This window comes from Gavialis gangeticus, unplaced genomic scaffold, assembly GCF_001723915.1.
Source record: "Gavialis gangeticus isolate Ggan-Ray unplaced genomic scaffold, GavGan_comp1, whole genome shotgun sequence".
Classification (NCBI taxonomy): domain Eukaryota; kingdom Metazoa; phylum Chordata; order Crocodylia; family Gavialidae; genus Gavialis; species Gavialis gangeticus.
Window position 1 is genome coordinate 76,080,236 of NW_017729024.1, and position 12,225 is coordinate 76,092,460.

General features: G+C 37.0%; 1 protein-coding gene across 1 annotated transcript in view; it reads right to left on the reverse strand.

The window, feature by feature from the left end:
• The window catches only part of NREP (neuronal regeneration related protein), a 43,660-nt gene that overhangs the window by 21,636 nt on the left and 9,799 nt on the right, over window positions 1-12,225 (reverse strand). Inside the window, exons 2-3 of the mRNA XM_019518221.1 lie at window positions 11,971-12,181; window positions 10,626-10,686 (exon numbers count right to left, since the gene is read on the reverse strand). Coding sequence (XP_019373766.1) covers window positions 10,626-10,686; window positions 11,971-12,181 — 272 coding nt within the window. The remainder of the gene's footprint in view (window positions 1-10,625; window positions 10,687-11,970; window positions 12,182-12,225) is intronic.

Sequence of the window (12,225 nt, forward strand, 5' to 3'; positions counted from 1 at the left end):
TTTAAGAAAGCAGACAAGACTCCAGAAAAACCTGCAGCCAATACTCCTGAGAAGACTCCAGCCAAGAACCCTTCAAAAAGTCCAGCAAAGTCACTTCAAAGAAGTCCTTCCAAATCAATACGATTACTATTTATATTATAAATACATTAATGTAGCTATATTACTCATCTATAATTGATCGAGTACAAAATTCTGGGGTATTTTTGGTGAAAATAGGGTATCGGGCCTTCGTTCAGGAACCAAGCCCCCATTTATAACATTGTTTCTTATGAAAAAGTTGGTTCCGAGTTGCAACGTTTCGACTTACGACATGGTTTTCACGAACCAATTGTATCGTAAGTCCGAGGACTGCCTGTATAAGAATTCATTCCCCTTGTATTAGTGGCACAAGCCTAATGTAAGAAAGGTTTGTCCTGCCTAGCAACTGTTGTTTAAGGGGATGTTGTTTCCCTAGGCTGCAAGTTTGCCATCGATCCAGCAACTTTTTCATCTAAAATCTGGAAATCATATCGTTAGATACTCTAAATACTACATCTCATTTCACAGAAGAGTTAAATCAGTAGAGATTGTTATTGAAGTTTCTTAAATCAGCAAGAAAGAACAACTGACAAGCAAATCAGATGACGCTTTTTTGCCAGACTGGTGCAGAAATGGACTCAGGGAAGCTATAACAGTACGATAAGTTGCAGATTAAAGTACAAGAAAATAAAGACATTTCCAAGTTGTTGTAAAGGCAAATTTAATTAACCATTTAAAAGGATAATGGAATGATTGGCTTAGCAGGTATCCCAGGAACCAAAACAGTAAAAGAATAAAATTTACCTTGAAGGTTTCAACTTAACAAACCTGATCTCTTTTGTTTACTCTGAATCATCATTATGAACCTCCTGCTAAGGAGTATCCACAAAGAATCTCAAAACACTACTGCCATTCACAGTAACACGATATTGAAAATGTTACAGGTATTTCTAATGACTCCTCCTTTCCTACTCAGCGGATGGTCTACATGAGATGCTTACTGTACAGTAGCCTAATAACACTGTGCAGTAGTGTGCCAGTCAAAAACTGTGCTAATATGTCACAATCAGTGCTAATACACTACTGTGCAGTGCTATTAAGCTACTGCGCAGTAAGCGTCACAAAAAAGCATGTGCCGACGCTACTGCGCAGTAACTAATTACTGTGCATTTAGTTAGTACTTCATTAAGCAAGTACTAAACTAAATGTGCAGTAACTACTGTGCATTAATGAACATGTAGACACACCCAGTAAGCACCAAAAACATTAGGTGCGCAAATCATTATCTTCCTTTTAAATCTTAGTTTAACCTAAGGGAACAGGGACAGAGGGAGAAGCAGATACTGTTTCTTCTCCTTCCAGTAAAACTGTTCTCTAGAACCAGCAAATTGTTACTTTCATAAAGCAGGCATAATGTACATGTGATTAACGGACAAGAAAACTATACTGATATGCTTTTCCTGGCTGGAATGCCAAACTTGCACTGTTTTGCTGAAGTAGCCAATGAATAGCAGTATGAGCAGAAGACAGGGCATTGTGGCACCTTATATTCAGAGAGCCATGAATTTTTGTAGGCTGCAGGCTACTTCATCAGATGCTCTGGATGGACTTTCAGAGAACAGGGATACTCCTAGTAATATGACAATTTTTGAGTTAAGTGGGAGCAGGAAGGGTGAAGCACTGCTGGCACCTATTTGCACCTCACAATTTTCTCTTTAGTTTTCCTTACACATGGACATATGCTTCTCTAGCTCTGCATTTTCAGAAGCATGATACTACAGCTGTTCTTTATTCCTCCCCATCCGATGACTCAAACTCCCACTGTAACAAGATGAAAAGCCTAAATGAGACAAATAGGCTTTTCCTTTCATTTACCATGTTCCTTGCATCCCCCTCTCCACTCTGAAAATGAATTAAGTTAGTTCATTCATCAGTTCCTTTTGCTGTAATTTTTTACCACTTTTTCAATTTCTGTTAATTTCAGAGGACAGGATGTCATCTGCTCCTTTCCCACAGGGCCATATGGTGACCTTGCAAGTTATTTCCTCAGGTTTCAAATATACAACCTCCCATATAAATCAGCTGGGTTTGACAATGCCTGCCCCTCACCCCACTCTTAAAGCCTCTCTCTCCCAGATGTTTCTTAAGCACCTCCCTCACATGATCTTATAACATGACCCCTGTATACATGACTCCTCTTCTAACAACTTCCTCCTGTGTGTGCTTCGATCAGGTCTGTGCCAGATTTATTTATTTTTTTATCACTGGCACCTTTTATAGCTATATACCTATAGTAAGCATATAAATATCTACTGTATACTTATTATACAATCTGTAAGAAAGCTACCTAAATACTGTACAAATATGCTAAGAACATAGTCTTAGGGCTAGAGTGAATTCTAATTTACACCTAATGCCGCAGGACTCTTTACCATGGTAAATATGCCAGGGAAGGCCACAGTACACAAAGCAGTCACAATCTCTCCTCTATGAAGAGGTTCTACAGATCAGAGCCATCTAAAAAAGTGAGCAACAGTGATCAGAGACAGCAGATGGACAAGCCAAAATGATCTCAGTACAATTAGCATATTCTTTAGGTCTGCTGCTCTAAGTCTCTCAACAGAACATTAATTTGCCTCCTTCTGGAGAACGATGGTTATCAAAGCACAATATGCTTTCTCCTGGAGAAAAACCCTCCAGAACACCCAGAGCACTGGGATTTCTGGTGAGGTCTATTCGACTCAGGCCAGCACAGTGAAGTGCAGTTTAGCCTGTGTGTTGAATGTTCTTTCAGCTTCTTTTCCTTCCATAAGCATACTATACCTATAGGAAAGCATCAGGGATGTCTATGGTACATCTATGAAAAACAAGTGTTATATAATGAACAGTAGTATAGATATTGGTGCATATCTGATTAGAGTTGCGCATTTAAAAATCACTGTATTAAGATATCATCATATCACTTCAAAGTCAAAGAGCTTCCATAAAACACAAACCCAAACTTTTCTTGAATAATAAGAGGTAATACATTTACATTAAAAGAGAAGTTCCATTAGCCAGTAAAGTTGAAGTAGCTGTGACAGTTGAGGAAATACCCAAGAAGTAAGCATTTCTGTGGGTGGCATCTTTTTATTGGACCAACAGCATGGTTGGGAGAACCAGTGATGGGTACTGTGATCCCTGAAAGCTTTTCTAATCTATCTAAACCATGCAGTTGGCTCACTTAAAAGATATCACCCAAAAAACTATTACCAATTAAAGCCATTCACAAACTACTGCATTCTACTCTTTGGTTTCCTTATATGGACTTTGTAACTAAAAACATTAATACTTAAAAAAAAATCCATTTTTTAAAACAATTTTTGTTTAATTGCCACTTTTTTTTTAATACCTTGCTTATTTTACTTGAAAGTAACACTAGTATCCTGATGAAGCAAATATAATAGTCCTGATTACTAAAATATGCATCCAATTTTGCAGGCAAAATTACAAGTGAGCTCAAATACAAAGGACTAGCCACCTGATCTGCGAGCACAATAAGGCAGTTAGATGACTGAATATTAATGTATGAATGTGCAGTTAGGGGCAACTGCTTAAAAATGACAAAATTAGCCAAATGAATTGCCAGCATTCTTGCTTCAGGACCAAAAGGATACATGCTTAAATTCAGAAATATCCTCATACCCAGTACTGATGACCTATTGTGTTAATAAAGAGGTTGAGTGTCATTGTTATTTCCTTCCCTTGGTGGAATATACAGAAGGAGGAATCTTTCAAATGCATCCCAAAAATGCGTATGCCTGTCCTTATTAAAAAATGAAAGTATTCTACAATAATGGTCGAAATATTACAATTAAGAGTGGACTTACTACAGTGATCTGGATCACTGTTTGTAAAATACCATTGCTTTTTTATTTTCCAAAAATAAAAGCTGAGGGAGGGGTTGAGTGCTAGTTCACGTGACTCACATAGGGAGAAAGGTCACTAGGAAATTTAACAAGATTCCTCAGCCTTTTTGCACTCAAGGCACCCCTCACTGGACTGGAAGCCCCCCCTTCATAGCTTCTGTCAATTGAGTGGCACCCAATTTCAAGAGTAATTTATATATTACACTGCTTACAACCTTGTAGAGGGGCTGGTGGTGGGAGACTGATCAGGCAGGAACAAGCTTTAGCCTGCTTTTATCCATCTTTGCTTATCACCCACCTTCTCTTCTGACACCTCATTTATCTCCTCACACTTCCAGCACTCTTCAAAGGATTTGGTGGCACCCTGGTTGAGAATCACTAGCTTAGGCAGGGACAAGGTAAACTGCTTCTATAGAAACTCTCTCCTAAGAAATCCAATCTAACTGCTTATGGTATGCTGTGTGTGTGTCCCTTTGGCATGTCTGGCAGATATTGATGATCCAATGGTACTTTTATAAATAAAAACATTAAAAATAACCTAATTATCCTGACCAGTGCTCCTTATCTCAGTGCAGTTGGCTGCAACATTCTTTGCCACATGCAATCCTGTGAGAACAGTTGAAAATTGGCCTTGCCACCTTTACCTGCGCAGTAACTGCATTATCAATATCTATCCTTATTATAGTACTTATCACTTACCTCAACTATAAACAGATGACATTAATCTAAGGAGTTTTTTGTTATGGATGTGTTTTGTTTGGTATAAATAGTATACATTTTTCAGTGAATCTAGTTAACTGGAAAGAAAACTGTAATTGCCTACAAGCACTGACTTCTGGTTTTGGTTGTTGTTGGCTTTATTTTACATTAAATGACAACTTAAATATAAAATAATTTATCAATAATACCACACATCTACGATTTCTACAGAATTTCAAATGGTATCAGTAATACAGCATTTACCCGTCTTCACACCCTCTGGCCGGAGAATTTATCCCCAGATTGATGTCAACATAAATCAAAAAAAAGATTTGTTCAGTTCTCATTTAATCTTTGAGTGGCTGTCTGACAGGATAAAATGAGTAACATATCCTTCTAAATATCATAGTATTAAGAATGTAGGAATTATTTTAAATAAATAGTAGTGTACATATTAAGAGAAAGTTCCTAACAACTTCAATATGAAAAACCCAATACCATTCTGCTGTTTCTTCTCAAATATTTCCACAATATAGGCAACATGACTATTTAGGAAAGAGTTTTAAAAAAGTTACTCCCAAATAATTTTTTCCTGAAGCACAAAAAATGAATACATTTATAAAATTTGAAATTTTTATATAAAGTGTAGTGTTTACAGAAGGAAACATCAACAGGCCTCAAAGACACATCTACACAGGGACTCATTCAGTAGCACTACAGTGAATCTGCCAACCCAACAGCTGTGCCTGCATTTTGCATAAGACCCAAGAAATGATTTAATATTATTCCATTTTAAACATCTGAAGAAAAAGCTTTTGCACTTCTCCAACTCTCCTCTACACCCAGTAAGGTGTAGCAGACATCAGCATAAAACATCTTTGCGATAAATTCAAAATGCAAAAATTTAAGAGTGTATTTTTATTTCAATACTTTGTCTCAGTCAATAATATTGCCTACCTGTGTGAATTATTCTCATTAAGTCAATGTGGGATATTAAGTATAATCTCCCTCTTTCATCCCAGTACCCAGAATTTAGCGCAAGATAGCTGAACTACAACGGACTGAATTTTCAATGGACTGCTGAGTTTCAGCACCCTACTCTCCCATAGCAAAAGGTCATGATTTCACGTGTAATATTATAAACCATGTAAGAACTCTTATTTCTTATTTTTAATATTGCAGCCTGTGTGCACGAAGTTCATTGAATATTTGTCTGATGAAAACTATTCAAACCTCCACTTCAGAAGATCTACACCAAGCAGCTCAGATGCTCATCAACTAACCTGCTATGGCAGTAATCAGAAAAATGTGTTTTTCTGCTGCATTTGAAAAAGTTAATAGAAATGTTGAGATGTTGTTTATCTGGGGGATTAGACAAAAAGTTGTTAAATCTCCTTAAGTCTTCAGTAATCAAGTGCATTAGATTAAACCGTTACAAGTAACTTTCTTATAATATAAAAAGCACATTTAAAAACATGCATACAGACATACAGTTAGGCTGCTATAATCTCATAACTAGACTTTCGTTTAAACCCTGTAAACTATATTCTGCCATTGGCTATATCTGTACAACACCACAACTTCATCATTTGATAGTACTTAGAGATAAGTGGTCTGACCTACCATCGGAAGATCTCAGTTCCAGCCCCAGGCTCAGTACTGGTTAGAGGTTGTTGAGTACAAGGGCTTATCATCTCCTTAGGTTCCTACTTTACCATGCATGAAACCTTAGTTATCCTTAGCCTATAAGGATCTACTATTAACCTGGATTCATTGCCCATTCCAAGTCCTCCTTTCTCATATATATTAGAGAGAGAGAGAGAGAAATATATGTCTGAAATATATAAGGACATCTCTATCAGGCCAAGCCTGGACAGATGGTTTCCACAGGTTACAGGAAACCTGTAAACAGCTGTCCCAACTAAACTTTAAAAAAAGTTAAACTTAAATGTACAAAATCTTTACAGGGACTGATAAATGTGTAAAGACTAAAAGTAGTTTGTTTTTGATAGGTTAAATTAAGTCAATTTTGCATGAAAAGCTTAATCTCCTGCATTTCTTTACCCAACTTGAATGATATTATTATCCATTTTTTAATGAGCTTCCAGAAAGAAATGAGATGGTCCTTTAACAGAAGTATCTCCCCTCTACTGTTTTCTTCTCTAACGGATCATCACCCCATTGTCCTTTTTCTAAAAAAGGACATAAAATGAATTGTGCATGAATTGCACTATAAGAATACTAGAACAAGCGCACATCAGAAAAGAACAGCTTGTTAGAATAGCTCAGCTTGAACTGATCTGATTCCTGGGATTTTTATTCTGGGTTAATGTAAATACACTATACCCCATCCCACCTAACAACAGTAATGATTTAAAATAAAACTACCATACTATAAAATATCATCTCGAAATTAATGGCCTGTCCTAGAACATAATATCTTTATTTTCTCAACGCCCCCACCACTACATGGATCAAATTTAAATTCTTAAAAACCTATTCATACTTTGACACGCACATCAAAACTCTTCTTGGAGTTACTGGGAACTGTCCATGTAAACCCACGTCTCATATTCCCTAGTACCTGATTCTGCAGTCTCTTTGCAATTGAATGCCTGTTTAAAGATGACCTGCAAAGTGAACAAAATGGGGGTGGAGAGAAAAGCAAACTTTTGCACTTTCCTGCTTCTTTGTGATGTGGACAAAAAGCTTGTTCAGGTTTATTTTTCCTTCCCTCCCCCCCCCACATTTCCTAGTTTTGCCAGGGGTCTTCTCGAAGGCTTGAAGGATCCAGAAAGGAGAGTGGGAGCCTTCCTATTCCTTAACAGAAAGGTCAGGACATTGAATCTTTGACAAAACCTTTTTTCCACCCCTTTCAACTGCTGAGCATACATGTTAAATACATTTTGACCACAAAAAAAAGAAGATTTACTTTTTATTAAAATCTGAATTAAAACTGATGCCTTTCTTAGCTTACAGGAAACTCAAATATCTATTCTGTTGTAATCTCAACTGTCTAGAGAGCCTGCCAGGAAAAAAAATAGACATTTCCCCCCAAATTATAATGTTGAGAAAAAGAAAACTGCAGCACCTCAGGACTTTCTAGATCATAAGAGAGTAAAAAATAGCTCTGTCTTCCATCATAGGTCACATTTTAAATGGATGAAACTTACATAAGCTAAGGACTGATCCCTTATAGTTTCAAATTATGTGATGTGATATAATATGCCTTAAAAATCCATGAGTTAAAACTTCAGAGAAGAATGTTGTGTGAATATTTCAGTGTCTTCAATACTTTTTAAATTGTTACTGGTGGTAACTTTGTACACTAGGGGCAAAATGTCCTGAGCCCATTACCTAAAGAATCATTAAGTACAATTCTGGAAGAACCACCCCCTTCAAAAAAAAAAAACAAACAGCTGTATAAAGCAGAACAAATATTGAAAACTGAGCCCCAAATGCATTTCAAATTATACATACTGTAAAACAGCTTTAATAAAAAAGGCACATACAGGAACATCTAGAGAAGATAAGACTTCAATGGAGTTACACCAGGGATAAATTTGCACTATTTAACAAATCTGCTAGTCCCTCTTCTAATTTTACTGTAGTCTTAACCATATGTATTCACTTGGTCAAGTAGTAAACTGTTAAAAAAAAAAGAACCCAATTCAGCTCACAGTAAAGTTGAACACCAAAATTCCTATTGACTTCAGCAGAAGTAGGACAGAACCTTGGGGTACACTAAAAAAGTCAAAATATTTCACACTGTGTAGAAGAACTTTGCTTTGTTATACACTAAAATACATAATTGTCTCTATTTGGCCTGTAAAAAGGAACTGTCCTGTATATTAGAACTCAGAAATAAAACTGGAACAAATGACTATACAAGAACTCTCTCAATGGCAACTATGGACACTACTGTAAAGAAAGAAGTATGCCAGGGGTCCAGTTTCATTTCATTCAGTGGTACTGTGCCAAAAACAAACATACAAACAAACAAACAAAAAAAAGAGAGAGAAATAGAAGTAAAATTCTGCCACGACTTGTACCTCATGAAACCCTGCACAGCGTGTAAAGCCAGAACAGGATCTGGTCAGTCTTTGACCGAAATGCTGATGGAAGAGCCACAAAAAAGTTGTGGAACTAGGTTTTACACAACAAATAAAAAACTTTCCAAGAGCAACCAACTGAGATTTCCATTCATGCTATAGGACAGAGTTAACAATGGAAACACTTAACAGATAGGGCAATTATGTTTTATTTTCTACATTTGGATAGTTCCATCTTTTATTTTATGCTCTGGCATGCAAGTTGGCTTTACAGAACTAATTCCACTAGACTACTACAGAAATCTTGCTTGATTTATGGAACTATCTGCTGACAAAAATCAATGGCCATTTTATGCCTAAAAACCCAAGTATCTTCTTTTGTTCCATGCCTACTCAATTTTACCATATATACCACCCTGCCTATTATCATAAAATTTCTATTTATCTTACCAAAATATATGTAGATTGGTCTCCCATGACAGGGGCTGGTTGGTCCAAAATGATGGTCCAATTAGAAACATCACTGTAGCATGAATTGGGTATTTATTAACATGACTTTTATTCATTATAAGCATCTCCATTTCTATTCTCTACCCTAAATTATTCATGTGTATAAAGGTGAGTAATACGTTTCACTAAAACCACATTCCAGAGAACATGACTTTTTGAAGACGCAAATGATAAAAGATTCAGGTGACAAATAAAAGTCATTTTCACAACAGATTTCTTTCTTTTTTTTTTTTTTTAATGCAACTGTCTCCGATTTACTTCTCCCTGTGTAAAAAGAAGGAACCAGACAATACACCATAATTTCTGCTAATTAACAAAATCCCACCTTTTTACAAATAGTGTACTTAGAAGCTTCCCACTTGTGACCAACTATGGTGTGTCTGCCCCTTGTAATTTTACTTCAGACAATGGGACTTAGCCAGATGTACATTAGTACAATATTTTGCCCTCTAAATATTAAAAAGCCCTGTTTTTAGAAGCCTGATGATAACAGTATTTAACAGTCAAGATATGCCAATGGTATGCCAGAGCAGGCATTCTTCATTTTTCTGAATAATGACTGTATTTTAATATGGACACAGAACATCACGTTTTACTGTCTGCCTTGGCAGATCCTTCTAAAAAAAGTATACAAACCTGAAGAGTCCTTTCCTCAATGACTCACTTACCAACTGTTTAAGGCCCTTGACAATCTAAACTGGGCGGGCCTGTGTCAGGGGATGCCATATTTTTATTAGGAATTTACCATATTTGACCTCTACGATTAGTAATATATCCTCAATAAGAATTTACAGTATAACTAATGAATAAAATATCACAAAAAGTACCAAAAGTAAACTGAAAAGACCTAATAATGATTACAGTGCTGTTTGGTCATTTCATTCAATTCATAGCATTATGAGATCAGCTCAGCTGAGGCCTAAGTTTTCTTTTATCTGGAACAAACTCCTCCCACAAGAAGAGGCTGTCCTGGTACAAACTTACCCTATATTAAGCAAATTAGTTTTGAATCTTATATCTTGCACCTACAGAACGATATTAAGTAACTATTTCACTTGCTAAATGGAAACTCACTTCTTTCCTTCCTTGTGATGGAGCTGTTGGTCTGTTGCTTTGTTTTAAGGGCATTCTTGCCCGTGTATGTTATGATGTGCATTATAAAGAAACATACTATACACTTTCTCCTGTTCTGATGGAATAAAACTTACTGCACAAAGAAAGATTTCAGGTTTCTATTCAAAATGCCTGAAAATGAGAGATCCAACTCACAAAGGCTTTCAGAGTGCATTAATCACTATATGGCAAATCCCCAGAATCTCAAAAGAAGTCTTTTAAGGTCATATTCATGTATGTGTCTGAGGGAGGGGGAAAGGAAGGTTAATATTTATATTTTATACCATAAGAAATTTCTGACTCTGCTAGAACAACTAATTCTTACCATTTTTAGACTGTTAAATCTTGAGACTGCAGTTTCGCTCAAGTAGCACAAGGAGAAGAATCTGTAAATGATTAAGAAAAAGACAAAAAATATGAAAAAAAATCCTATCACCACAACTGTCGCAAAATTCAAAAGGCTTTTTGCCAGCACAATAGTGATGAGCCAAATATAGGTTTCAGCGGTTAAGATCAAAAGGAATGCAAATTATTCTAGGCACATATCATGCTTCTCTGCATTTCAGTGGTCTGTAGGCTTAAATATAGGACAAAGGAATCCCTAGTACCTAGATTTGCAAAGCCCTGTGCTATTTTTAGTACTCTGCACATCTTTCAAGTGCAACATACCCAATGGTTAGCCCACTTTAAAATCATACAAGGACACAGATTATTTTATCCCAACTGGAAACACTGTCTATTGTTCCCAAGATACACTATCAACTGGATTATTTGCAACCAAGACAGCAAATACAAGTGTCACACTTTCACAATTCAATGGCCCAGAGAGTGTGTATTTTGGGAAATGGCACTGCATTACATAACCTTTCGTCTTAAATACACACCTAACCTCAGACAGGAAAATAACGAAGACTATGTAAAGTTACACCATTTTATCAAAATGCTATGCTAAATTACCAAGATACAACCCCCTTGAATGTTCACATTCACTGCACGCCTCCTTTAGCAGTGCTCATCAGTGAGAATCTAGCAGCTCTGAAATCAAGTTTGGCTTATACATTTATAGCAACTGTATGTATTAAATGTAAATAGATAGGAGGCATCGATTTAAACACATACATACAACATACACTGGACAGAAGATTGCAAGTTCATGCAACATGCAGCTCTCTAGCCACTCATCTGCTTGAGAACAATAAAGGCATTTCGACAAAGGCACTTTTTCTGTTTTTTAACAAGGAACCACGCAAAAAAAGTTCAGCTGCCATACATGCAAAAAATGCAGAAGAAGCTGTTGCAAGAAGAATGACTGCTTTCTAAAAATAAATCCCGGCAGCCTGAGAGGAATCCAGTGTCAGGGCGGAGAAGAGAGGGAGATTTGTTTTACAGGGAGGTTGGGGGGGGGGGGGGAAAAAAAAAAAAGAGAGAGAAAAACCCAATCCCAGAGCTGTGCATGCAGGCGAGAACAGCAAAGTGCATTCCCTTCAAAAATGCATTGTTGGCTTTCTGGCTGCAAAGGTGGGGGGAGAAAAATCACAGCCTCAGACGCCCTCTGCATAATATAATCTCCCCCCACTTTTTTTTTTTTAAACTTGGGCATCAAAACCCCCAGTTTAACCCCCCACCTCAAAGCAGAAAGACAAAAGAGTTCAAGAGACACAAGGCTGCACCCTTCCCATCTCCTTGGAGAGAGCCTGCTGGAAATGTGGAGCCAGGAGGCAAGTGAATCTGCTGCAGCAGAGTCCAGCTGAGGGCAAGAGAGAAATGGAAAGAAACAAAGAGAGAGACAGAGAAGGCAGCACAAATCTGTGGCTTGGCGTTGCAGATACTTACAGACAAAAGCCCCTGCTCCCTGCTCACTTTCTGTCCTTTCTACATGATCTGAAACACAAATGTGGATTAAAAAAAAAAAGGCAGCATGCTGG